The 25,935-nt window shown below is 41.4% G+C and overlaps 2 protein-coding genes across 3 annotated transcripts in view; one reads left to right on the forward strand and one right to left on the reverse strand.

Annotated features, from left to right (window-relative positions):
• The first annotated feature begins 1,852 nt into the window (after positions 1-1,852).
• Positions 1,853-3,953, forward strand: LOC139561358 (ly6/PLAUR domain-containing protein 1-like). The gene is made up of 3 exons (XM_071378392.1): positions 1,853-2,088; positions 3,330-3,467; positions 3,616-3,953. Exons 1-3 carry the CDS (start codon positions 2,037-2,039, stop codon positions 3,846-3,848), a joined length of 423 nt encoding a protein of 140 aa, XP_071234493.1. The 5' UTR covers positions 1,853-2,036; the 3' UTR covers positions 3,849-3,953.
• Positions 3,954-4,771: 818 nt separating this feature from the next.
• Positions 4,772-25,935, reverse strand: part of LOC139561345 (probable Bax inhibitor 1) — a 30,371-nt gene continuing 9,207 nt past the window's right edge. The window contains exons 4-10 of one of the 2 annotated variants that reach the window (XM_071378383.1): positions 19,641-19,761; positions 13,250-13,298; positions 13,049-13,146; positions 10,055-10,134; positions 9,783-9,883; positions 8,380-8,455; positions 4,772-6,545 (exon numbers count right to left, since the gene is read on the reverse strand). In XM_071378383.1, the coding sequence (XP_071234484.1) occupies positions 6,519-6,545; positions 8,380-8,455; positions 9,783-9,883; positions 10,055-10,134; positions 13,049-13,146; positions 13,250-13,298; positions 19,641-19,761 (552 nt within the window). In that variant the 3' untranslated portion in view covers positions 4,772-6,518. Of the gene's footprint in view, positions 6,549-8,379; positions 8,456-9,782; positions 9,884-10,054; positions 10,135-13,048; positions 13,147-13,249; positions 13,299-19,640; positions 19,762-25,935 lie in introns of both variants that reach the window. The other variant, XM_071378375.1, reaches the window with a different exon arrangement.

Genomic DNA, 25,935 nt, shown 5'->3' on the forward strand with positions numbered 1-25,935 from the left:
AAACAAACTTAGAGAGGAGGCTTCTAATGTTAACATGCATGAAACCAAGGCTATTGCGGTTACAGAAGTCATCAAAAGAGAGCGCCTGGGGAATAGGAGTGGAGCTAGGTACTGCAGGGCCTGGATTCACCTCTACATCACCAGAGGAACAGAGGAGGAGTAGGATAAGGGTACGGCTAAAAGCTATGAGAATTGGTCGTCTAGAACGTCTAGAACAGAGAGTAAAAGATAGTTTCTGGGGGCGATAAAATAGTTTCAAGGTATAATGTACAGACAAAGGTATGGTAGGATGTGAATACAGTGGAGGTAAACCTAGGTATTGAGTGATGATGAGAGAGATATTGACTCTAGAAACATCATTGAAACCAGGTGATGTCATCGCATGTGTGGGTGGTGGAACTGAAAGGTTGGATAAGGTATAGTGAGCAGGGCTAGAGGATCTACAGTGAAATAAGCCAGTAAACACTAACCAGAACAGCAATGGACAAGGCATATTGACATTAAGGAGAGGCATGCTTATTCGAGTGATCATAAGGGTCCAGTGAGTAGAGGTTGGTTGGGGACACGGCGATTCAGACAGCTAGCCGGGCCATCCGTAGCAAGCTAGCATAGGATGGAGGTCTGTTTTTAGCCACCTCATGCGTTTCCGTCGGTAGATTAGTGGGGTTCCGTGTGGTAGAGGGGATCAATCCAATTGGCAAAATAGATATAGTTATAGTGACCCAAGAAAAAAATTGTCCGATAGACTTATTCAGATAGCAGCCGATAAGACAGCTAACGATTAGCGGGCCGCAGATGGGCGTTCAGGTAACGTCGCGACGGAGGTGCCAGTTGGATAACTCCCTCGGGCAGATAACGTCGGTAGTCCAGTCGTGAAGGCCCGGTGAAATAAAGGTAAAAAACCCACAAATAATTATTAATGCATTAGTTCTATTAGCTATGTGGACTAGGACGTTACTTTAGCTAATATGGGGACAACGATGTAGGCTGTGTGTAGTGGTTATGACACGGTTTAGCTTGGAAAGTTTTTTTCGCCTGGTCACATACAGCTGATGTGTTGTTAATTGAAGTCCACAAACGAAGGGAAAAGGTGAGAGGAGGAGAGTGCATAGAGGGTGAATGAATACAACATGGCGGCTATGATCAGGTATTCATTCTGCCGATTCCATTGAAAAACGTTTCTTAAACGAAAGCAAACGACACAGGGATAAAAATACCTGAATTTATCCAATATAAACTCTTGTTTGCAACTGTTGGGCTAATGATTACACACTAGAGAAGCTAGATGCACGCAAGAGTGTGCAAGGCGGTATTGTCTGTCATCTCAATTTTTTCTCTCGACCTGTGTGCACCTACTTTGTAAACGTTCATTCATAGGCTAGGTTGCAGCAACCTCATGATGGGTATAGTGAAAATTTGAATATCATGTAGTAGCCTAAACCCATCGATGTTACATTGAACTGCGTGAATGGAATATGAATGACAGTCATTGAACATGCTGTAATAGAAATAAGGCCATGCTCATGAACTAAAGAAATTGTCCTCCCTCATCATAAACGGCACTGACCGCCACTGGATCACACCTACAGTGTTAATGCGTTTTGGTACACCAGAAGTACCTACATTAATTTCTAATGTAACCCTGTGTTTGCATTCTTGCAGTGCGTTCTGTGTGACACATACATTGGATTTCTCGAATATGCATCAAAACTGTATGCGTAGAATCCTTGACAGAAATGGTAGCAGAATGATTATGTTTCACACATCCAGATGATGCTGCGTCCCATTTTGCGCAATGACGCAGCCGGTATGATCGAGGCGTCAGATTGAGATTGATTCTGTGACGCTTGCCAAACAGAGCGCACTCAAAGTTAGGAGAAGCAAGCCCCCTAGAAACCTTTTTAGGCATGACACTGGATGCTTACTGGTGATATTACTGTTCCTACTTTATCAGAAGTGGATTCAAGTTGAGGCTGACCATACAACTGTGTAATGTTTTTTGGGGAGAAAAAGTAACCTGATGGAGTTTATGGACGATGCAATCGTTTGTTCTCCTCGCTTCTCTGTGTGGATGCGTCCTTTGCTCAGGTACATAACTACTGTTTCTCTTTTGTAAATGTCAGTGTAGGTTTATTTATATTATTTATAACAGTTGCAATCCCGAGTAATAATGAATTTCTTAAAATCTCTCAATTTAAAGCTTATAGTCTAGAATAAAACGAGATTTTTGAGAAGCCTTTTAGCCTACCCAACTAAATCCATGCGTAAAGGCTCTATGCTAATATAATGTATACAATATGTTCTAAAATTATGCAAATATGAATGTAATCGCTTTAAATGTAGGCTAAACATGCGCAATTACACACAATGACAGAAATTAATGATTGAACTTGTTTTACCTTTGGAGTCTGAGCCTACCTGTCATAATCATAATACCAGTCAGTGAACATGATTAAAATGGCCATTCTGTCAATCTGTCATTCAGACAGACGCATTAATAATTTCTGCTCCAACACCCTTATAGTTAGACAAGTTAACATTTTTGTTTGAACTATGGCTAATGCAATAATGATGTTTGGCCACATTGCATTCATATTTTATAGTTGATGACCCGACATAGAGACATAAAGTACAATACCATGAATATAGGATGTAATCCGTTTTTTGGGGGTCAAATTAGTGATTTAGCGATGTGTTTTACAAAGTGCTGCTATAATGTGTTTTATGTGTTGCAAGCAATATCCATCAGATCATGCAGGCATAACATATAAATCAAGCCCAGATAGTCAGAGGAAGCACAACAGATCTATTCCAAACATCTCTGCTGAACACTAGCTGGGTGACTGTACTGATTACCAATATGGAAGCAAGGTTGAGTCAGTCAAGGATTCTTCATACTAATGATTATCTCTATATTGGCTGTTGGGATTTGGCATTTCACCACAAGTGATTGGATAGCCTTCACATTTAAAAGTGCATCTGAATATCTCCTCCTCCTGAGACAGTGGTCATAATAATAGTGTGTTAAAATGAGTAACAGTGTAGTTGAAAAAGCAGTGGCTATAGCATTTTTAACGGGTTTAAACCTCTGTGCTGTTTTACTGTCCAATCTGATTGAAAAGGGCACTGGACAATGGATTTATCAATGTATTAGAGAGGGAATAGAGGCATAAACAGAAGGAAATGGCTCCCTCTTGTGGAGTTTCTGCACTGCATTATCTCCATGGAGGTTGCTTGGAAACACGTTCTTCCATTGTAGTGCACTGTAACTAGAGATCTCCTTCCATGTATTTTAGGCATCACAATTAGTGTGTGTGCATGCGTTTCAGTCTGGCCTTATCAGATGCAGTGTTACCACTGTGAAGAGACTCTGTTGGACAATGACTGTTCAGCTCCAAAGTTCATTGTCAACTGCACAGCAAACATCCAGAATGCCTGTCAGAAGGAGGTGATTGTGGGTGAAAATGGTGAGCCTTGCTGACTTTTTCTGACATCAAGTCTGAATTATTCTAGTAGGTTAATAGTAAATAACTTTTGTTTTACAAGATCTAAAATGTGCACCCTTTGACATGTGTAATTTTTGGCCAAGGCTTTGTCTTCTCTCTCTCCTTCCAGGTGTGATTTACAGGAAGGCCTGTGCCTCCTTCTCCACCTGTCTGATTGTTTCAGCAGGGTATCAGTCTTTCTGTGTCCCAGGCCGGGTGGGCTCTGTCTGCATTAGCTGCTGTAACACCCCCCTCTGCAACGGACCCCGCCCCCCCAGGATCTCCCTGGCCCCCAGCCATCCCCCCACCAGACCCACTGTGCTCCTCCTCATCATCACTGTTTCCATGGCAACACTGCCCTGATATGGACAATGGTATTGGCTAGATTGGACTGAATGTTCTCAGGTGTGGAGGTTCCTGGTGTTGTAGCAAACACTGTCCTGAGAGATGACTGTGGACAGAGATTTTGCAATCAAGGCAACAGAGCTGACTGACACATACTGGTCCGTTGACAGGAGTGAGAAATACATGAGAAATTTAGGCAGTAAATGAAATCTGACCCAAAAGTTTATAAAAATATGTTGCATCCATAGTAAATTACACATTTTCACATAGGGAAATTACATTTTAATCATTATTGCGGACTGCACCGAATCAAATAACTAGTGTTATATCCCAGAGATGACAGGGTATATTCAGTACTATACACAATGTTTACAGTTAGGATGACACACAATTGGTGTACAAAGGAATTAGGAACAATTTCTAATATTAAGTTACACCCCCTTTTTCCCTCAGAACAGCCTCAATTCATCAGGGCATGGACTCTACAAGGTGTCGAAAGCATTCCACAGGGATGCTGGCCCATGTTGATGCCAATGCTTCCCACAGTTGTGTCAAGTTACCATTTTTGATACACACAGGAAACAGTTGAGCATGAAAAACCCAGTAACACTGCAGTTCTTGGCAGAAACCGGTGTACCTGGCACCTACCATACCTCGTTCAAAGGCACTTTTGTCTTTCCCGTTCACCCTCTGAATGGCACACATACACAAGCCATGTCTCAAAGCTTAATGTCTCCTCCCCTTCATCTACACTGATTGAAGTGGACTTAACAGATGACATCAGTAAGGGTTCATAGCGTTCACCTGGTCAGTCTCATGGAAAGAGCAGTTGTTCCTAATGTTTTGTACACTGTCGGATAGAAATGACTACGCCCTGTTAAAAATCCACATAGGGATGGATGTGTGCTACTTTGCAACCATTATTAAAACATGAGCATAAGTGTCATTGACTTAATCAAACTTTATTTTAACAAATTTAAATTACATTAAATGTAGCAGAATTACAACAGTAATTCCCGTAAAAGCAAAACAAATTTCACAGTATAAGATATGCAGTTATTTCATTTTTGAAACAGTAAAATCCTCAGTTGAAAAGCAACAGGTGATTAGTTTGGTAAACTTGTACTGTTATTGGCACTTCTAAGAAAATAAAGCCTTGAGCTGCATAGCAGAGGATGTTTGACTGCCAGATTATCTGTTCAATGTCATTCAATTAAAAAGGTTAAAAAATTAAGGACTACGACCCATATCAGAAAAAGTAAATTTCACTTCATCTTGATTACCAACATCAAGCGAGAGGTTGAAACATTTGTAATGGCTAATCCTTTAGCCAAGGTATTACTGGGTAGATGAGGACACGTTCTGACTGGTAACTGGATGCTATGCCATGTGATTCAGTGAGTTAATTGACTAGACTGGTTTGAATTTGGCAGTACTGCCATACCTTCTCAATTAATCCCGTAACCCCTGTCACAAGAGATTACTTCTCAATAAAACTGTCAGTGCACCTTGAAAATAAATGTTGTTACCCCTGCACATAGGGAATAACATGAAGATTAGTGGGATTTCTTTCATGTCACCTAATTACATGAAACACAGGTTCTCTACTGATTGCCTCTATTTCAAGCACTGAATCTTTGTTAGTAGTGGAAAGAGAACAAGCTTGACAAAATAATTATCAGGAAAATATATTACACTTCTCAATACAAGTCAATCCATAAAACATCACTTTCTTGACACCATAGCAGACGACACCACCAGCAATTACATTGAAAAATATCATACAACTGCCTTAGCAGTCATTTATGTTCCAATAGATGAGTCCGTGCAAGGTCTGGATATTTAACATCTAAGATGCAAAGCCGTCTGCTCTATCATTTGCATCTTATTAAAACAAACTGATAAGATCCCCTATTGGCACAAACTACAACAAAGACTGGTTAGAGCAGCCTCACAGGGAGAATCAATGTCTTAAATTTAACCAGTAAATTACTCTGATCATTCAAGGGGAAATGTTACAAATGCATGACTTCAGTAAAAAGGGATTGTACTGTAATAGCAGTAGTAATATTTGTAATTGGCTAATAAATGACACCCCATGTAAATGACCACCTTACAAACGCATCATGTTCTTCATTACTCATCGCAACAAAAAACATGTGATGTCATAATTGAGACTAATATAGTGTGTGGATTATTTAAGTGGCAGAATTCCCAAATGGACAGATAATATTAACAGAATTAACAACCTCGCACAACTCCAAACTGATAGTGTACTTTAATCAGTTGGTATATAAAAAGTGGCCATTTTAAAATTATTTGAGGCATTGATTTCCTACTTAATCAGATGGAAGAGCAAAGAACAAATTGTCTCAAATCGTTACTTGACAATGCAAAAATAACTATCGAAATAAGTCTACACCATCCCTTCAAAACGGGAGGTAAAAAAACAAAAACAAAAAAAACAGGGACGTCTAAAACCTTAACATCAACTTTTAAAAACGTCAAACCTTATGCCAAAGCCAAATTCCAAACCAATCGATTCCTAACAATTAAGACACTATATCAAAGTACAAAATCAAAAATGGTCTAAATAATTAGAATAATTAAGCAGTTATGTGAATGCACCAGAAGCACTCCTGATGCAATTCCAAGTCAGATCTTTTATTTGCTTGCATTCCTCCACATTTACTTCTTCTCCTTCTTCTTGTTGTCCTGCTAAATAAAGAGAACACTTCACCTAACTGACATTAAACCATTATTAGCCTAGCAGTGCAAAATTACAATATGCGGGTTTATTGTACATAATGTACAGTGAGGGAAAAAAGTATTTGATCCCCTGCTGATTTTGTACGTTTGCCCACTGACAAAGAAATTATCAGTCTGTAATTTTAATGGTAGGTTTATTTGAACAGTGAGAGACAGAATATCAACAAAAAAATCCAGAAAAACGCATGTCAAAAATTTTATACATTTATTTGCATTTTAATGAGGGAAATAAGTATTTGACCCCTCTGCAAAACATGACTTAGTACTTGGTGGCAAAACCCTTGTTGGCAATCACAGAGGTCAGATGTTTCTTGTAGTTGGCCACCAGGTTTGCACACATCTCAGGAGAGATTTTGTCCCACTCCTCTTTGCAGATCTTCTTCAAGTCATTAAGGTTTCGAGACTGACGTTTGGCAACTCGAACCTTCAGCTCCCTCCACAGATTTTCTATGGGATTAAGGTCTGGAGACTGGCTAGGCCACTCCAGGACCTTAATGTGCTTTTTCTTGAGCCACTCCTTTGTTGCCTTGGCCGTGTGTTTTGGGTCATTGTCATGCTGGAATACCCATCCACGACCCATTTTCAATACCCTGGCTGAGGGAAGGAGGTTTTCACCCAAGATTTGACGGTACATGGCCCCGTCCATCGTCCCTTTGATGCGGTGAAGTTGTCCTGTCCCCTTAGCAGAAAAACACCCCCAAAGCATAATGTTTCCACCGCCATGTTTGACGGTGGGGATGGTTTCTTGGGGTCATAGGCAGCATTCCTCCTCCTCCAAACACGGCAAGTTGAGTTGATGCCAAAGAACTCCATTTTGGTCTCATCTGACCACAACACGTTCACCCAGTTGTCCTCTGAATCATTCAGATGTTCATTGGCAAACTTCAGACGGGCATGTATATGTGCTTTCTTGAGCAGGGGGACCTTGCGGGCGCTGCAGGATTTCAGTCCTTCACGGCGTAGTGTGTTACCAATTGTTTTCTTGGTGACTATGGTCCCAGCTGCCTTGAGATCATTGACAAGATCCTCCTGTGTAGTTCTGGGCTGATTCCTCACCATTCTCATGATCATTGCAACTCCACGAGGTGAGATCTTGCATGGAGCCCTAGGCCAAGGGAGTTTGACAGTTCTTTTGTGTTTCTTCCATTTGCGAATAATCGCACCAACTGTTGTCACCTTCTCACCAAGCTGCTTGGCAATGGTCTTGTAGCCCATTCCAGCCTTGTGTAGATCTACAATCTTGTCCCTGACATCCTTGGAGAGCTCTTTGGTCTTGGCCATGGTGGAGAGTTTGGAATCTGATTGATTGATTGCTTCTGTGGACAGGTGTCTTTTATACAGGTAAGAAACTGAGATTAGGAGCACTCCCTTTAAGAGTGTGCTCCTAATCTCAGCTCGTTACCTGTATGAAAGACACCTGGGAGCCAGAAATCTTTCTGATTGAGAGGGGGTCAAATACTTATTTCCCTCATTAAAATGCAAATCAATTTATAACGTTTTTGACATGCGTTTTTCTGGATTTTTTTGTTGTTATTCTGTCTCTCACTGTTCAAATAAACCTACCATTCAAATTATAGACTGATCATTTCTTTGTCAGTGGGCAAACGTACAAAATCAGCAGGGGATCAAATACTTTTTTCCCTCACTGTATATAGAATGCTTTCTGATCCTAGGTTCATGTTTTTCTATGGTTCAAAACATAGCAATGTGTATGAGAGATAGCGGAAGAGTATTATAGTCGGTATACTATATAAAAAGCAATACACTGTCAATATTGTACCTTCTCATTCATGGCCAGAATAACCATGAGCTTCCTGAAGATGGTCACAAAGTCCAAGAAGAGATCCACAGAGTGCCTTCAACAGGGTGAAAAGAGAAGTGTTATCACATATCTTACAAAACACTTGATACGCTCATTGTAAAAGAGCCCCAATTACCAAGTGCATACCAATCGTATTGTATACCCTACTGTGTGTTTTTCTGTTTGCAATCTTTTCTTCTCAATCTAAAGCCCAACCATAATATGCTCCTTAATATTTTCTTGTGTGACCTGGAATTTGTCTTTGGAAGCACCAGTGCGCCTAGAAAACCCCCCAGATAATTGTTGTAATGATTAAGTTTCACTGTACTGTTGTTTCTGAGTGCCTTCGAGAAAAAAAAAGCCAACAGATTCGTTAGCGAATATGGTTGCACCAATACTAGGCTACATCACAATGGATTGTTTCTAGCCCAAACATTTTGAAAGATTCATTCAATTTGCCCAAGTATATCATGAGACATGAACACAACGGATCAGTGATTCGCATTTCCTGCAACTTTCTGAAGATGCAAAGCACAGGGATGTCCCGTCTGTGTGCGCGCAGTACCGTTTGTGCGTATGTCTACCACTTTGTGTAATCATTAGCATCGCTAACGGCAACTGCTTTCTGGTAGATGGAAAGGCTTTCTCAATTAAATGTTAAGTATAAAGTAGCCTAACCTGGCAGAAAGATACGCTTCCTTGCATCAATCCATTGGGCATTTGTTTTGCAAACTCTGCGCACGCACGCTACAGAAACACTTTTAACCAAACAGTCTATTGCTATAGGTGCATGGTGTGCACTTGAATTAAAGGGTAACTACACAAAAAAATGTAAATGTCTTAGAAAAGCAGTCTCCTGATGTGGTTTAAGTATTGTTGTGGACTTACAAAAACAAAACTGGATGTTCTATTTTTAAAAAGTGAAAACTAAACGGATTAAACGGAATTTGGACAAAACAAAAACGGGAAATTATGTTAACAAAAATAAAGACACATTTTATAGGGCCATGACTATGTAGAAATCTAATATTCCAGAAATAACTATTTTCAGTGACGGGTATTTACATCAACATTTTAGCTTTTTATAAATTAACAAATCTATTTACAGGGTTACCTACTCGTTTCTATGGCACAACATGTGCTTCAAGTCAAAATCATATATGCCCAATATAAGTTACAGGATATATCTCAATAAAAAAGTTTAGCCTTTGTTCTAGTGCTCCTAAATGTTATGTTGTGCTCCTAACTTTAGGAGTGGTACCAATGAAACATTTTAATTTACAGTCACGGGTTGACAGACTAAATCCCAGGCAAAACAATGTGTTTCAACATCTAACCACTCACCCTCATCACCAGGCCCAGAGAGTGTGTGTGTCCCTTACCAGATGTAGTCTTTGTCTCCCATCTCAGCCTTCTCAATGATGAGTTGAGTGTCAAACAGCACAAATCCACACATGATGACCAGACCAAGGTACAGGTGAGCCTAGACACACACAGAGAGAGAAATGCTTGGTGAAAATGACAACCAGCGCACTAAGTCATACTGTAACTAATAGCTAAGTCCATGAAGAGTAGCATTGTACAGCATTGTGTAGCAATAATAATGGCTCAAAACAAAGCAAACATGACAATATTGGCTTATTTTCCTCTTTACCGTAAACAACATGACAGACCCCAGGAACATGTTGAGGAAAGAGACCAGGAGCAGGATGGACAGTCCGGACATCAGAGTACCTGAAAGACAGAAATATTTATGCGATAAATAAATGAACAGAATAGAAAGTTGGAAACTTCTTTATTTAGGGTATGTGCATATGGTAACATTTATTTAGTGAGCACAGTCTCACTAAATCCAGAGTGGTAAGTTTCAGTTCATTAATAAAAAGGAAAACTCCAGCACACCGGTAATGAGTACACTTCCTTCTCTATGCACCTGGTAGCACTTCAAGGTGTGCGAGTTTACTTTCTATAGTTTCAGTTCCTTTACATTACACAATATCTGGTTAGCAGCACAGAACACTTTGGTATTCATTAGGATCCCCTTCACCCTTCCTGGGGTCCACATGAAACATGACATAATACAGAACATTATTAGTTCAAGGACCGCAATACATACATTTAAAAAAACATCACACACAGCCTACATATCAGTACATACACACAATATCTAGGTCAAATACATAAGTGCAAACTACAAAACAAGACACATAAAATGACTGTCTCTTCACAGTCCCCTTTGCACAGTAAGGTGTTCTTTTATCTGTTATTTTTTTATTTTTAAATCTGTTCTTCTTGCTAGCTTGGGCTCCCGAGTGGCGCAGCGGTCTAAGGCACTGCGTCTCAGTGCTAGAGGAGTCATTACAGACACCCCGTTTCGAATCCAGGCTGTATCACAACCGGCCGTGATCGGGAGTCCCATAGGGCGGCGCTCAATTGGCCCAGCGTCATCCGGGTTTGGCCGGGGTAGGTAGTCATAGCAAGTAAGAATTTGTTCTTAACTGACTAACCTAGTTAAATAAAGGTTACATTTTAAAAAAATACCTGGAGTGGCAGAGTTCCATGTAGTTAAGGTTCTATTTAATACGGTGTGTTTCCAAGCCTCTGGTAAGGACCTGGAGACTGTAAAGAGACTTCTGGTTGTGTTGTACCAATGAGTGTCCGAACTTTGTGCCAACTGCTGGAACAGACAGTTCAGTACCTTCTACACATCAATACCTCGCACAAAGACCAATAGTGATGCAGTCAATCTCTCCTTAACTTTTAGCCAGGAGAGATTGACATGCATGTTACTGACACTTGCCCTCTGTACACCTAAGTGCGATACGTGCTGCTTTGTTCTGGACCAACTGCAGTTTACCGATGTCCCTCTTTGCCGCACACAACCACACAGATGGGCAGTAGTCCAGGTGCGACAAAACTAGGGCCTGTGGGACCTCTCTGGTCAACTGAATTCAGAGCGTCGCCCTATAATGGACAGACCTCTTCTCATTTTAGCAGCCATTGAGTCATTAGGTTTGGACCATGACAGCTTGCTATCTAGAGTTACACCCAGCAGTTTAGTCTCCTCAACTTGCTCAATCATCACATTATTCAATAATATCTAAAATTAGGTTTAGCGTTGAGCGAGTGATTTGTCCCCAAACAATTATGATTTTAGTTTGAGATATTTAGAACCAGCCTATTGCTAGTTACCCATTCTAAAACTGTCTGGAGCTCTATGCATCCTGACTGGTTTGCGTCACTGCCTGGTATGGCAACTGCTCGGCCTCCGACCGCAAGGCACTACAGAGGGTAGTGCGTACGGCCCAGTACATCAACGGGGCCAAGCTTCCTGCCTTCCAGGACCTCTATACCAGGCGGTGTCAGAAGAAATTGAAGAAATTGTCGAAGACTCCTGCCACCCTAGTCATGGACTGTTCACTTTGCTACTGCACGTCAAGCGGTACCGGAGCGCCAAGTCGAGGTCCAAAAGGCTTCTAAACAGCTTCTACCCACAAGCCATAAGACTCCTGAACAGCTTATCAACAGGCTACCCAGACCCCTCTTTTACACTGCTGCTACTCTGTTTATTATCTATGCATAGTCACCTTACCTCTACCTACAGGTACATATTACCTTGTCTAACCAGTACCCCCTGTATATAGCCTCGCTATTGTTATTTTATTGCTGCTGTTTAATTGTTACTTCTATTTCAATTTTTTTACTTAACGTTTTTTTCTTAAAACTTCTTAAAGCATTGTTGGTTAAGGGCTTGTAAGTAAGCATTTCACTCTAAGGTCTACCTACACCTGTTGTATTCAGCGCAGGTGGCAAATAAATTTGATTCGATTTTGTTAAGGGTGTTAATTATTTTACTGTCGCAGCCGATGTGTATACTGTTGAGTCGTCAGCGTGCATAGACACACAGGCTTTATTCAAGGGCAGTGGAAAGTCATTAGTAAAAACAGAAAACAATGGCCCTAGCGCGCTGCCCTGCGGTACACACACACAACTGAAATTGCATGAGGCTTCCATTAACGAAAACCCTCTGTTCTATTAGATAGGTAACTCTCAAGCCATAATAAGACAGAGGACGCAAATCTATAACACCTACGTTTTTTCAGCAATAGGTTATGATCAATGACATCAAAAGCTGCAGTGAAGTCTAACAGAACAGCTCCCACAATCTTCTTACTGTCAATTTCTTTCAGCCAATCATCTGTCATTTGTGTCAGTGCCGAGCATGTGGAGCGCCCTTCCCTATAAGCATGCTGAAAGTCGGTTGTTCATTTGTTTTCTGTAAAATAACTACATTTGAAAACACTTTTTCCCCCAAAAGTTTGCTAAGCACTTGTAACAGGCTGATTGGTCGGCTGTTTAAACCATTAAAGTGGTGGGTGCTCTGCTATTCTTGGGTAGCGGAATGACCTTTGCCTCCATGTCTGAGGGCACACACACCGTCTTCTAGGCTTACATTTAAAATGTCACAATGCATTCCGCCACCAACCTCAGCAATTTACCATACAGGTTGTCGGTACCAGGTGGATTATACTTATTTATAGATAGCAAAAAATAAGTCATCACATCCACTTCATGGAACTCAAAACTAAAGTGCTCGTCCTTCATTATTTGGTCCGTTATGCATGAACGAGAAAGTACAGCACTTTACCTCCAAGGAAGAGGTAGCTCCTGCGCTGGGCGTAGAGGGCACTCAGCGTGAAGCACAAAAAGATGATTGAGGTCCCCAGGAAGGCTGTCACAATGATGCTGGTTGGAGGAGCAGAGAGATGTGAGGCTCATTCAGTCACCTCAGGAGAAACCCCTCATTGAAAGAAACTAGCTACTATAAACATTATTACTGTCATCTTACCTTGGGTTAATAGAGATGACGTAATCCATGGTTGGGCCCAAACCAACACCTGAAATGAAGAGGAAAACATCAGCTCATGACTACTTCAATAGCTAAAAATACATAGGCTGCATTCCGATTCTCTACCTTTCTTTGGAAGTGTGTACTCGTACCCTCATGAGAATATGGGGGAAACCATAGAATTAGAATGGACATGAACCTTCTTATAATGGGATAAAGGTCAGCCATTGTGATAAGATTATTTTACACAATGAGTTTGAAGAATGAATATGCATTTTAATGTTTGTTCACTAGCTAGCCATCCACTTAATTTCATAAATATTTTTCCAATTATTTCTTTAACTGCCAATATGCAAACATTTCATTCAAACAATGGAGTCAATCTACAGCCACACACTGGCTGAAATCAGTGATATTGTATCATATAATAGCACTCACAGCTTCCCAAGAAATCCCCCAAAAAATGTCTGTTTACATATTTAGAGAGTATTTATTCAGAAATTCTAAAACATGAATAAACTGTATTTATAAATATGACAATATTTTTAGGTTGACAATTCTATTATACGTTTTCTGATATCACATGCCTCACTTAAATTTTCCTGCTCAAGTTAAATCAGGATTATGCCTCTAACTGATGGGAGTCACGTGACAGAAATATGGCTGCTTTTTCAGAAGCATTTCAGTTGATTTAACACAGCTAACCTGTAACAGTATTTAGTAACTTACTCACGATAACATGCCACATGAGCTAAATCAAAGAAGACATCTCCTGACAACAAAGTGCTAGCTACCATGTTAGATGAAGCTATTGTAAACCAACAAGAGTTCATCGCCTCAGAGTTTAGTGGAGTACAAACAAAGTTGCTTTTATTCAGGATTACTTTTCCAACTGCATTACTGATGTAAAAAATATAAAAAACTGAGCTGAGTGCAAAGCTGGACAATAGACTTGACAAATGTAAGGAGAAGTCGACTCAGGGCCAAACCAGAATTGGACGATGGAGGAGAAAATGGCTCGCCAAGAGGGCATGCAACAGAAAAATGTGAGAATAAGGCCAGAACGCACTCATTCATCAAGAGAACTTCCAGAGTGGTTTCCAGAGCTGACTGGTACCGAACTGGAAGTTATGAGAGCTCTTTGGATAGGCCGGCACATTGGCAACCCAACCGGATCTCGAACCTTGATTTTCCAGGTGCGCAGATTCACTGACCGACACTGCATTCTGAAGCCGGGCAGGAGATCCAATTCATGGCAGACTACAGCAACTACACCAATACAAAGCATCTGGCCTTTTCACAGGCAAAGGACTAATCTCAGAAAAGCAGATTCCAAGCATTTCTGCTGTCACACTCAAACGTGGCGCAGAAATGGTAACTTTCCAGGCCAAAGGAGGAGGATTTTCTCAATTTGCGGGGAGCGGTTGACGAGGATTAGCGATGTTAGGTTCTAATTTTCAGAGTAAATAACTCACGGACACTAGGAAGAATTCAACTCGCTTAAGCTTCTCTAAAGGGTCGACACAGCTGTAATTCAGACACAGACATGGCTTCCCCCGTGGTAGTATTCATACTCCACTTTGGGTGGGAGTCTCCTAATCGCTAAACATTGCATCATTATTGCTAAGCAGGGAGCTAAGTGATATGAGCCTTCAACGGTTTCTCCCCTTATCAGTACTTCCACTGATAATGGGAGAAAATTCAATCGTGTTCCCTGCACTCAGCCCCTCACAAGCTTCATTATGGCACCCCTCATGTCTCTTCTGTAACTAATCCTCCTATATTTCTGAGTATAACAATTTTCAAAGTTTCACCCAGAATCCAACAGTGGGTATTGCTGTGCCGCTGGATAGTTTACATGATGGCCAGCATTCAGACTTGTTCTCTGGCGCGTCTTTTTTATCCACTACAAACTTGTTGCAAAACCACGCCCACGGGTAACCTAGTAACATTCAAAGCCGCACTGATCGGTCAGAGATTGGACATTCAATTTGACAAAGTAAATGCGCGTGAGAGAGGAAGAACGCTAGAGGGAATCCCCGCGAAGAGGGAGTTTTGAGTATGCCCATGCCTGCCATGCCACGAACCATGGGAGACGCGCAGTTTCGCGGCCTCGTCTGAAATGAGCTAAACGAAAGGCAAGCAACTGTAGATGGCTAAAATGATGATTGTCAGTAATACTGAATCAAGGGCGCTTGCTTTGCCCACTCAGCTGGAGCTAGCATCTCTTTTAGTTGTAAACTAGCACAAATGTCATGTTAAGTATCTCAATAGTCCTTTCGTAAACACAGTTAACCACACTAAGCTAACGCTAGACGGCGCACACAACTAGAGAGCTTCGGCAAAAATCGGCGTTGTAAGCTAGTGATAATTCACAGCTTACCTACCTCTAAAAACAATGCAACTATCCATGACGTCGAGGCTCTCTGGTCTGTCTGCAATCACTCAAATAAAATAAAAGCTACATATCAAAATCCGGGAAAATGCAAGGTAGGGATCGCATTGTTTCTTGAAGATTCACTCTAGCGTTCTTCCTTCTATCGCAAACCTTTACTTCGTCACAGGGAACAACCGAACTGACCAATCAGCGCAGCTTTTAATGTTGCTAGGTTTTTCCATTGGTGTGGTTTTGCACCAAGTTTGGCATGGATAAAAGGACGCGTCTCTGGCGGGATTACTAACTGACTAGTATGGCTTTTCAGAAAGACTGATTCGTTCACATACTACATCAATATTAGCCTGGAGTGAGTTGAAAACAGCAGCGAAGAGAGCTGGCTAATACAGGAAGATGGACAGGAGTCGGTCTGGACTATTGTTAAAGGCGGATAATGTATAGGCTGATTAGCTATTCCTTGACTGTCAGTGGATTTTATTGTGACCACAACTGACACGGTGTGTTCTATTCAAATCCATGAAAGTTAACAGGTTAAAGTTGTTCAGGTTAACTCAGAGGTAACCTAATATTGATACAGTTGGGATGCGATGGTGGGATTTTGCACAGGCAGCTTTCCCAGTGTTAGGTACACACTTTGTATTGAAAGTACGCACACAACTGTAAACCCCATCTTTTACCTAAACAAACAAAACATGCGTTTTCTATTATTTTTATTTCATCATCTTTGAAATACAAGAGAAACCCATACTTGACAAGTGTAATTCAGATTTTAGCCACCAGATGGCTGCAGTGTGCGCAACATTTCATACTGATCCACTGAAGAATTAAATTACTGCACAATATCTGCCTGGAGTTTGCCCAAATGTGCCAAATTGGTCAATTGATAAATTTTCAAGTACATAACTAGATAGCATTTTTGTATGTTCTATGGTAATAAAAAAATATGTTTACACACTCCCAGGAATGTCATACATGATGGCTCTAACTTATACACATCTAGATGGCCGGGCAGGGTGGGTGTGGAGCAAGAGACAGCAGTGGGGTCAAAGTGTAGACACCAGTTCCTACATTTGATTATAAAAATAGATTTGATCAAACTATGCTACATATTTATCTCTGGGACCCTCAGGATGACAAAATAGAGGAAGATTACTGAATGTAAGAACATTACTTAGCTTCAGAGGTGAATGTATCAAACCAGTTGCCATGAAGTGGTGTTGTTGTGCACTCTACTCAAACAAAAGCATGGTCTTTTTTTTCTGTAATAGCTACTGTAAATTGGACACTGCAGTTAGATTAACAAAAATGTAAGCTTTCTGCCCATATAAGACATGTCTATGTCACATTAGTGCACTTTAGCAACAACCGTCCCGGGTTTGGGACACCGATCCCGTAGAGGTTTTAATGATAACTCACCACTTATGTCATTACAGTAAAGACTGTATAATGTTGTCAGGTTTGACAAAAACAATTGACAGCTGGTTATTGAATAACTACTGTAGTGACTTTATTTCCCAAAAGATGACCTGTTCATTATCATTTCTTTACTTGTTACTCATGTGCAAAAGTGTACCCTGCTGATTTTATCACAATTGCTTGATTTTGTATTTCATGTCATGGAGATCAGGTTGGGTGAGTTGGGGTGGTAACCAGGAGGGGTTGGAGTGTAGGTTGATGCAGCACGGGTGGGCAATATACAGTGGGGAGAACAAGTATTTGATACACTGCCGATTTTGAAGGTTTTCCTACTTACAAAGCATGTAGAGGTCTGTAATTTTTATCATAGGTACACTTCAACTGTGAGAGACGGAATCTAAAACAAAAATCCAGAAAATCACATTGTATGATTTTTAAGTAATTAATTTGCATTTTATTGCATGACATATGTATTTGATACATCAGAAAAGCAGAACTTAATATTTGGTACAGAAACCTTTGTTTGCAATTACAGAGATCATACGTTTCCTGTAGTTCTTGACTAGGTTTGCACACACTGCAGCAGGGATTTTGGCCCACTCCTCCCTACAGATCTTCTCCAGATCCTTCAGGTTTCGGGGCTGTCGCTGGGCAATACGGACTTTCAGCTCCCTCCAAAGATTTTCTATTGGGTTCAGGTCTGGAGACTGGCTAGGCCACTCCAGGACCTTGAGATGCTTCTTACGGAGCCACTCCTTAGTTGCCATGGCTGTGTGCTTCGTGTCGTTGTCATGCTGGAAGACCCAGCCACGACCCATCTTCAATGCTCTTACTGAGGGAAGGAGGTTGTTGGCCAAGATCTCGCGATACATGGCCCCATCCATCCTCCCCTCAATACGGTGCAGTCGTCCTGTCCCCTTTGCAGAAAAGCATCCCCAAAGAATGATGTTTCCACCTCCATGCTTCACGGTTGGGATGGTGTTCTTGGGGTTGTACTCATACTTCTTCTTCCTCCAAACACGGCGAGTGGAGTTAGACCAAAAAGCTCTATTTTTGTCTCATCAGACCACATGACCTTCTCCCATTCCTCCTCTGGATCATCCAGATGGTCATTGGCAAACTTCAGACGGGCCTGGACATGCACTGGCTTAAGCAGGGGGACCTTGCGTGCGCTGCAGGATTTTAATCCATGACGGCGTAGTGTGTTACTAATGGTTTTCTTTGAGACTGTGGTCCCAGCTCTCTTCAGGTCATTGACCAGGTCCTGCCGTGTAGTTCTGGGCTGATCCCTCACCTTCCTCATGATCATTGATGCCCCACGAGGTGAAATCTTGCATGGAGCCCCAGACCGAGGGTGATTGACCGTCATCTTGAACTTCTTCCATTTTCTAATAATTGCGCCAACAGTTGTTTCCTTCTCACCAAGCTGCTTGCCTATTGTCCTGTAGCCCATCCCAGCCTTGTGCAGGTCTACAATTTTATCCCTGATGTCCTTACACAGCTCTCTGGTCTTGGCCATTGTGGAGAGGTTGGAATCTGTTTGATTGAGTGTGTGGACAGGTGTCTTTTATACAGGTAACGAGTTCAAACAGGTGCAGTTAATACAGGTAATGAGTGGAGAACAGGAGGGCTTCTTAAAGAAAAACTAACAGGTCTGTGAGAGCCGGAATTCTTACTGGTTGGTAGGTGATCAAATACTTATGTCATGCAATAAAATGCAAATTAATTATTTAAAAATCATACAATGTGATTTTCTGGATTTTTGTTTTAGATTCCGTCTCTCACAGTTGAAGTGTACCTATGATAAAAATGGCAGACCTCTACATGCTTTGTAAGTAGGAAAACCTGCAAAATCGGCAGTGTATCAAATACTTGTTCTCCCCACTGTACATTGAGTGTACAAAACATGCCAAACTGACCAGGTAAAAGCTCTGATCCCTTATTGATGTAACAGTGTATGGATGTATAGGCTATGTGGTCTATTCTAATGGTATTTACCTACTCTACTGCATGACCAGATTGACCCACATTCAACAAATCTGATCTAACAAAAAGGATATTTGTCATCTGTCAAGTTTTATGTATTGTAGCAGGCCCACAATGTGGTTGCTAAAGTCCAATTTCGATACGTTTGGCTGTTTTTGTTGTAAAACATGTAGACGTTGTCCCCTTTCAGGTTTATAAGAAGCGACTGCTAAATGCTAACTCCCGTTCATACAAGCATTATACTCCTGATTATTAATACACATTTAAACAACAGCCTAAAAAGTATCCTAATTTTGCTAGGGGGCAATGAGGTGACTCAGGATCTTTCCACCAAGAGTTTCCATGGCAATTCCATTGTTGTGGTCAAGTTCAATTGACCACTTTACCGCATCTATGGCTGCCAATTTCACCCCATTCTGGAACTGAGGGTTTATGAAATAGTCCCTTTTGTAATTTAATAGGATCTCTATGGTGAAAACTCCCTCCAGCCATGTTTGCACCAATTCAATGCTTTCAAATGCACGAGGGTGATTGAATGAGTGCACACACTGTGTAGGCCCTTTTCTGACAGAGCTATAGGGCAGATGAGGTTACCTGTGAAGAAGGCAAAACCAGAGAGGATGGCCAGTCTCTTCTTCTCAGTCAGAGGGCTGTGGGGAGTCATAGCCAGCCAAGCCATCATGGCCAGGGAGCCCAGCATGGTCAACATCCCACCCTAATGGACACAAAACACAGCAACAGTTATTATAATGTAATAACGTCAATGGAGATTGTCATTCACCAGTTAAATGAAAAACCTTCAAAGCATTACCAATCATATGTTATATGGCCATATTTTGTGAAATCTAACCCCCCACTCTCCACACAGACACACTGAAGGTTTAGGTACACCACCCGTACATGAAAACGGAGCGCTCCTACAAACAGTGAGTCACGTGGCCATGGCTTTCTATATAAGCAGGCAGACATTGAACAGTAACTGAATGCCTCAAGTTTGAATGGGGAAAACATATGACATTCGGTGTTACGCACTCTGGATCCAGTATCTCAGAAACAGCGTCCCTCCTGGGATTTTCATACACAAAAGTGTGTAGGGTTTACAGAGAATGGTGCGACATTCTCTGTAAACTTGTTGGGTGGGGGGAGGGGGTGACAAGAAAGCTTGCAGTATTCTTGCCATTCAACAGGTGGGCCACAAACAGACAAATACCGGCGAAGTAGAACAGTGGCGTGAAGAACGACATCTCGGAAAGCACAAGTCATCAATCCTTGTCTAAGATGAGTTATTGCAGCAGACAACCACCCAGAGTTCCACTCCTATCAGCTAAAAACAAGAAGTGGCTTCAGTGGGCACACGATCACCACTGGACAATTGAGGAATAGGAAAAAATATGTTGCCTGGTTTGAAAGAGTTCCAACCCTGCTACAATAAACAGCTAGTTTTCCCCTCCCCACTCAGACAGTCCAAGTGAAATTCCTACTTTAGAAATTGCTCTGTGAAGACGGCGCTGCAATGGATAGCAGCAGTCTTAAAGGCTCCTGACCAATTCTGCTATTTTGTGATGCTTATCTTAGATTGTCTTGTACATAATGTCTCCGCCATAATTTCCTATGACTGACAACAGCATCTGGATATTAGAACTGCAATCACTAACCTCAATTTGGCCGAAAATGTATATTTCAACAAGTCGGCAGCTCTGGACGTTCTGCTTACTCAGCTTATAGGAAAAGGAGGGCCGAGCACACCCACATCGATGTGGCTGTACTGGAGCAAGTCGAGAGCTTCAAGTTCCTTGGAGTTCACATCACTAACTACCATGATCCAAACACACCAAGACAGTCATGAAGAGGGCACGACGATGCCTATTCCCCCTCAGAAGAATTAAAGGACTTGGCACGGGTCATCAAAACGTTCTACAGCGGCACCATCGACAGCATCCTGACTGGTTGCATCACCGCTTGGTATGACAACTGCTCGGCATCTGACCGCAAGGCACTACAGAGGGTAGTGCGTACGGCCCAGTACATCACTGGGGCCAAGCTTCCTGCCATCCAGGACCTCTATGCCAGGCGGTGGTCAGAGGAAGACCCTAAAAGTGTCAAAAGACTTTAGCCTCCAAAGTCAAAAACTGTTCTCTCTGCTGCCGCACGGCAAGCAGTACCGGAGTGCCAAGTCTCGGTCCAAAAGGCTCCTTAACAGCTTCTACCGCCAAGCCATAAGACTGCTAAACAGTTAATCAAATGGCTACCATGACTATTTGCATTGACCCCCTTTTTTACATTGCTGCATAGTCACTTTACTCCTATGCATCATCACATTGACCTCCCAGTACATATTACTTCGACTAACCTGTACCACCGCACAAACTCGGTACCATCACCCTCGTTATTTTATTGTGTTGCAAATTTGCTAAAGCAAAAAACATTGTCGGTTAAGGGCTTGTAAGTCAGCATTTCACGGTAAGGTCTACACCTGTTATATTCAACGCATGTGACAAATGAAACATTTTGATTTACTCTGGACCAGGCCAAATTCTCCGGGTCTCGAAAGAGGAAGCATCGATGAAAGCGATGCAGGTGAGCCGGCACCCTGAAGAAACTACATTGGCGAGCAAAGACAGCCATTGCCCCCTGTTCTATTGACAAACATGCAATCACTGGAGAACAAACTGGATGAGCTCCGTTCGAGACTATCCAATCAACGGGACCTGAAACTGTAATATCCTGTTTCTCAGAGTCATGGCTGAACGAGGACATGTATATACAGTACCAGTCAAAAAAGTTGACACCTACTCATTCAAGCATTTCTTTATTTAGACTATTATCGACATTGTAGAATAATAATAATAAAGACATCAAAACGATGAAATAACACATATGAAATCATGTAGTAACCAAAAAAAAAGGGGGAAAAAGAAGAGGGTTAACTTCTCTAGGGTAGGGGGCAGCATTCGGAATTTTGGATGAAAAGCATGCCCAAATTAAACTGCCTGCTTCTCGGGCCCAGAAGATATGATATGCATATAACTGGTAGATTTAGATGGAAACTTTAGAGTGTTTTCTAAAACTGTTAAAATAGTGTCTGACTATAACAGAACTGATTTGGCAGGCGAAAACCTGAGAGAAATCCATTCGGGTAGTTGTTTTTTTGTTTGTTTTGTAGTTCTCTATTCAATGCCATTACAGTATCCATTGACTTAGGACTCAAATTGCAGTTTCTATGCCTTCCACTAGATGTCAACCGTTTTTAGAAATTGTTTCAGGCTTCTATTCTGAAAAATGAGGAAGTAAGAGCAGTCTGAATAAGTGGACCCTAAAGTGTTACAAAGCTTTTTCATGCGTGAGACCGAGAGAGTGCCTTTCTTGTTTACATTTTATATTGACAACGTTATTTTCCGGTTGAAATATTATCGATTATTTAGGCTAAAAACAACCTGAGGATTGAATATAAACATCATTTGACATGTTTCTATGAACTTTACGGATACAAATTTGGATTTTTTGTCTACCTGTTGACTGCGTTTGAGCCTGTGGATTACTGAAGAAAACACGCGAACAAAACAGCGGTTTTTGGATGTATAGAGACTTTAACGAACAAAAGGAACATTTATTGAGTAAATGAATGTCTGCTGAGTGCAACCATATGAAGATCAAAGGTAAGGGATTAATTTCATCTCTATTTCTGACTTGTGTAACTCTTCTACTTGGCTGGTTACTGTTTGTAATGATTTGTCTGCTGGGCTATGTGCTTTTGCCGTAAAGCTTTTTTGTTTTTTTAATATAAAGTTCTTGTTTTTCAATCACATTTGTGGCCTGCTGGAGGTCATTTTGCAGGGCTCTGGCAGTGTACCTCCTTGCAAAAAGGCGGAGGTAGCGGTCCTGCTGCTGGGTTGTTGGCCTCCTCCACGTCTCCTGATGTACTGGCCTGTCTCCTGGTAGCGCCTCCATGCTCTGGACACTACGCTGACAGACACAGCAAACCTTTTTTGCCACAGCTCGCATTGATGTGCCATCCTGGATGAACTGCACTACCTGAGCCACTTGTGTGGGTTGTAGACTCCGTCTCATGCTACCACTAGAGTGAAAGCACCGCCAGCATTCAAAAGTGACCAAAACATCAGCCAGGAAGCATAGGAACTGAGAAGTGGTCTGTGGTCACCACCTGCAGAACCACTCCTTTATTGGGGGTGTCTTGCTAATTGCCTATAATTTCCACCTGTTGTCTATTCCATTTGCACAACAGCATGTGAAATTTATTGTCAATCAGTGTTGCTTCCTAAGTGGACAGTTTGATTTCACAGAAGTGTGATTGACTTGGAGTTACATTGTGTTGTTTAAGTGTTACCTTTATTTTTTTGAGCAGTGTATATACATACATACATACAAAGAATAATTATTACAAAATCTAAAACTTGCAGCAGCACTATCAAGGTTCTTGTTAGCTATTTCCAGCCTTAGCTGAGACAACGAGCAAATAATTAGTTTTTAGATTTTACAGCACCTTACACAACATGCATCTGCTCATCTCTCTAATCACCCCATTCACTCTGTCCAATTTGAAATATAGTTGAGTAGTGGAGACCAGAGTCTATCAAACTTGGGCTGTCTCTTGCGGAGGTCATAAGTGAGCTTTTCAAGAGGGAGAAAGTCAACAATCTGGTCAATCCACATTTTAAATGTAGGAGAGGTATTAGAGGCCCACAATAGAAGAATACATTTCTTAGCAAAGTATGTAATGGTCATAAGCAAATTTTCTCTGTCAGGATCAAGAACAAAGTCCTGCTGGGCATTAAGAAGATAGATACACGGGGTCATATCAAACTGTACATCTAGTATTTTCTAAAATTTCCTAAATTTGGCAATCTCTCTACAGCTCCAAAATACATGCATATAGGTTCCACTTTCAGAAGTACATATTTTACAGTTAGGATAAATGTCTGTTTTCATTCTATGGAGTCTCAAGGGAGTGTAATAAAATTTGTACAAAAATTTGTAATTAGATTCTTTAATTTTTACATTAGTAGAAGAGCATTAAACCCTGTCGCAAACCTCCGCCCATAACTCATCACTGATAGTCAGACCAAGGTCCTTATCCCAGATTATTTTCAAAGGAGTGAAGGAGGAGCCTCCTTTCTCAGAAAGGAGTCTATAGATATAAGATATTTTGCCTTTAATGGATTGTGCTGTGACAAGAAGGGTTTCAACTTCATTCAACAGTTCTAAACCTCCTCTTGGAAGTAAATGAGGAAATGACATGTCTAATTTGAAGATATATATTTTTTTTTAAATGGGATCTTGGCACATTGAATTCACTGCAGAGCTCTTGAAAGGATTTTAGTGTAGTGGTCTTCTGATGAAATAGGTCTGAAAAGGTCCTGATTTCTAGAGTATGCCAAAGATTAAAGTTGGCATCCCTCAGGGCTTTTGGCAAGTCTGGGTTGCCTACTATAGGCGAGTGAGAACATATTTGGGAGGAAATGCCCAGGTATTTCTTACAGTCCCTCCACGCTAGTAGGGTGCTGTAAATCACAAAGGTTTTGGCTATGTTGCCCACTTCACTAAATGTATTAATGAATATAATTGAGCTTAGTGGCAATGAACCACAGGATTGGGCTTCTATCTATCTTCTAGCACTTTGACTCGTCTGTTTGTGATCCATGTTAGCATGTTGCGGATTTGGGCAGACCAGTAGTACAATTGAAGGGAGGGAAGGGCAAGACCGCCCTTAGATTCAGGTTTCGATAGAGTGGAGAACTTGATATTTGGTGATGCTTTGGTTAGTTGTTTTGAAAAAGGAAACTGGGAGATAGCATGGGAGCATCTGAAATAAATAGTTCAGTCTAGGGAGGATGTTCATACGGATGACATTAATTCTTCCTACTAAGCTAATTGGGAGGGAGATCCAGGTTTGGAGATCGTTCTTGATTCGATCCAGGAGTGGAAGATAATTCTCCTTGAAAAGGCTATTCAGATCTGGTGTTATGAAGATCCCAAGCTATTGAAACCCCTGTGTCTTCCAATGGAATGGACATAGTGTCTTCATAGAGCTGGTGAGTGTAATATTGAGAGGGCAGACAGTGGATTTGTTAAAATTGATCTTATAACCTGAAAACGTGCCATACTGAGCAATTGTGTCTAAAATGGGAGGAAGGGATTTCTCAGGGTTGGATATGTAGAGCAAGACATCATCCGCGTAAAGCGAAATCTTGTGCTGCAGGCCGCCTGCAGAAACATCTATAATACTTGGATTGCTCCTTATCAACTCTGCCAGAGGCTCCGCCCCCAACAAGTAGAGCAGGGGGGACAGCGAGCACCCTTGTCTTGTGCCCCGTCCCAAAGGGAATCTGTCAGAGTTCAGTCCGTTAGTAGTCACCATGGCCTTTGGATGAGAGTATAGTGATTTGATCCATTTAATAAAGTTTGGGCCCATATTGAACTTTTCTAAGACTGAGAACAGAAAGCTCCACTCCATCCTGTCGAATGCCTTCTCAGCATCCAGGACAGGGGTCTTCTGTGCATTTACTTGATCAATAATATCAAAAAGACGGCAAATGTTATCAGAAGAGTGTCGGTCTCTAATAAATCCAGTTTGGTCCGCTTTTATTATTTTGGGAAGAAGAGCGTTTAGTCTTTCGGCGAGCAATTTCGTAATTATTTTGTAGTCGAAATCCAACAATCTTATGGGGCGGAAGGAGGAGCAGGATAGAGGGTCCTTGTCTTTTTTGAGCAACACTGTAATGCGAGCTGTGTGCATGGAGTCTGGGAGAATTCATTGGCATGAAAATAGGGCTAAGCTGGGGCCAAAAAGCTTTGTAGAACTCTGGGGATTCTATCTGGGCCTGGGGACTTATTAGGTGGCATGGAGGTAATTGCCTCCAGGATCTCCTGA

Source organism: Salvelinus alpinus, chromosome 2 (assembly GCF_045679555.1).
Source record: "Salvelinus alpinus chromosome 2, SLU_Salpinus.1, whole genome shotgun sequence".
In the NCBI taxonomy this organism is placed as follows: domain Eukaryota; kingdom Metazoa; phylum Chordata; class Actinopteri; order Salmoniformes; family Salmonidae; genus Salvelinus; species Salvelinus alpinus.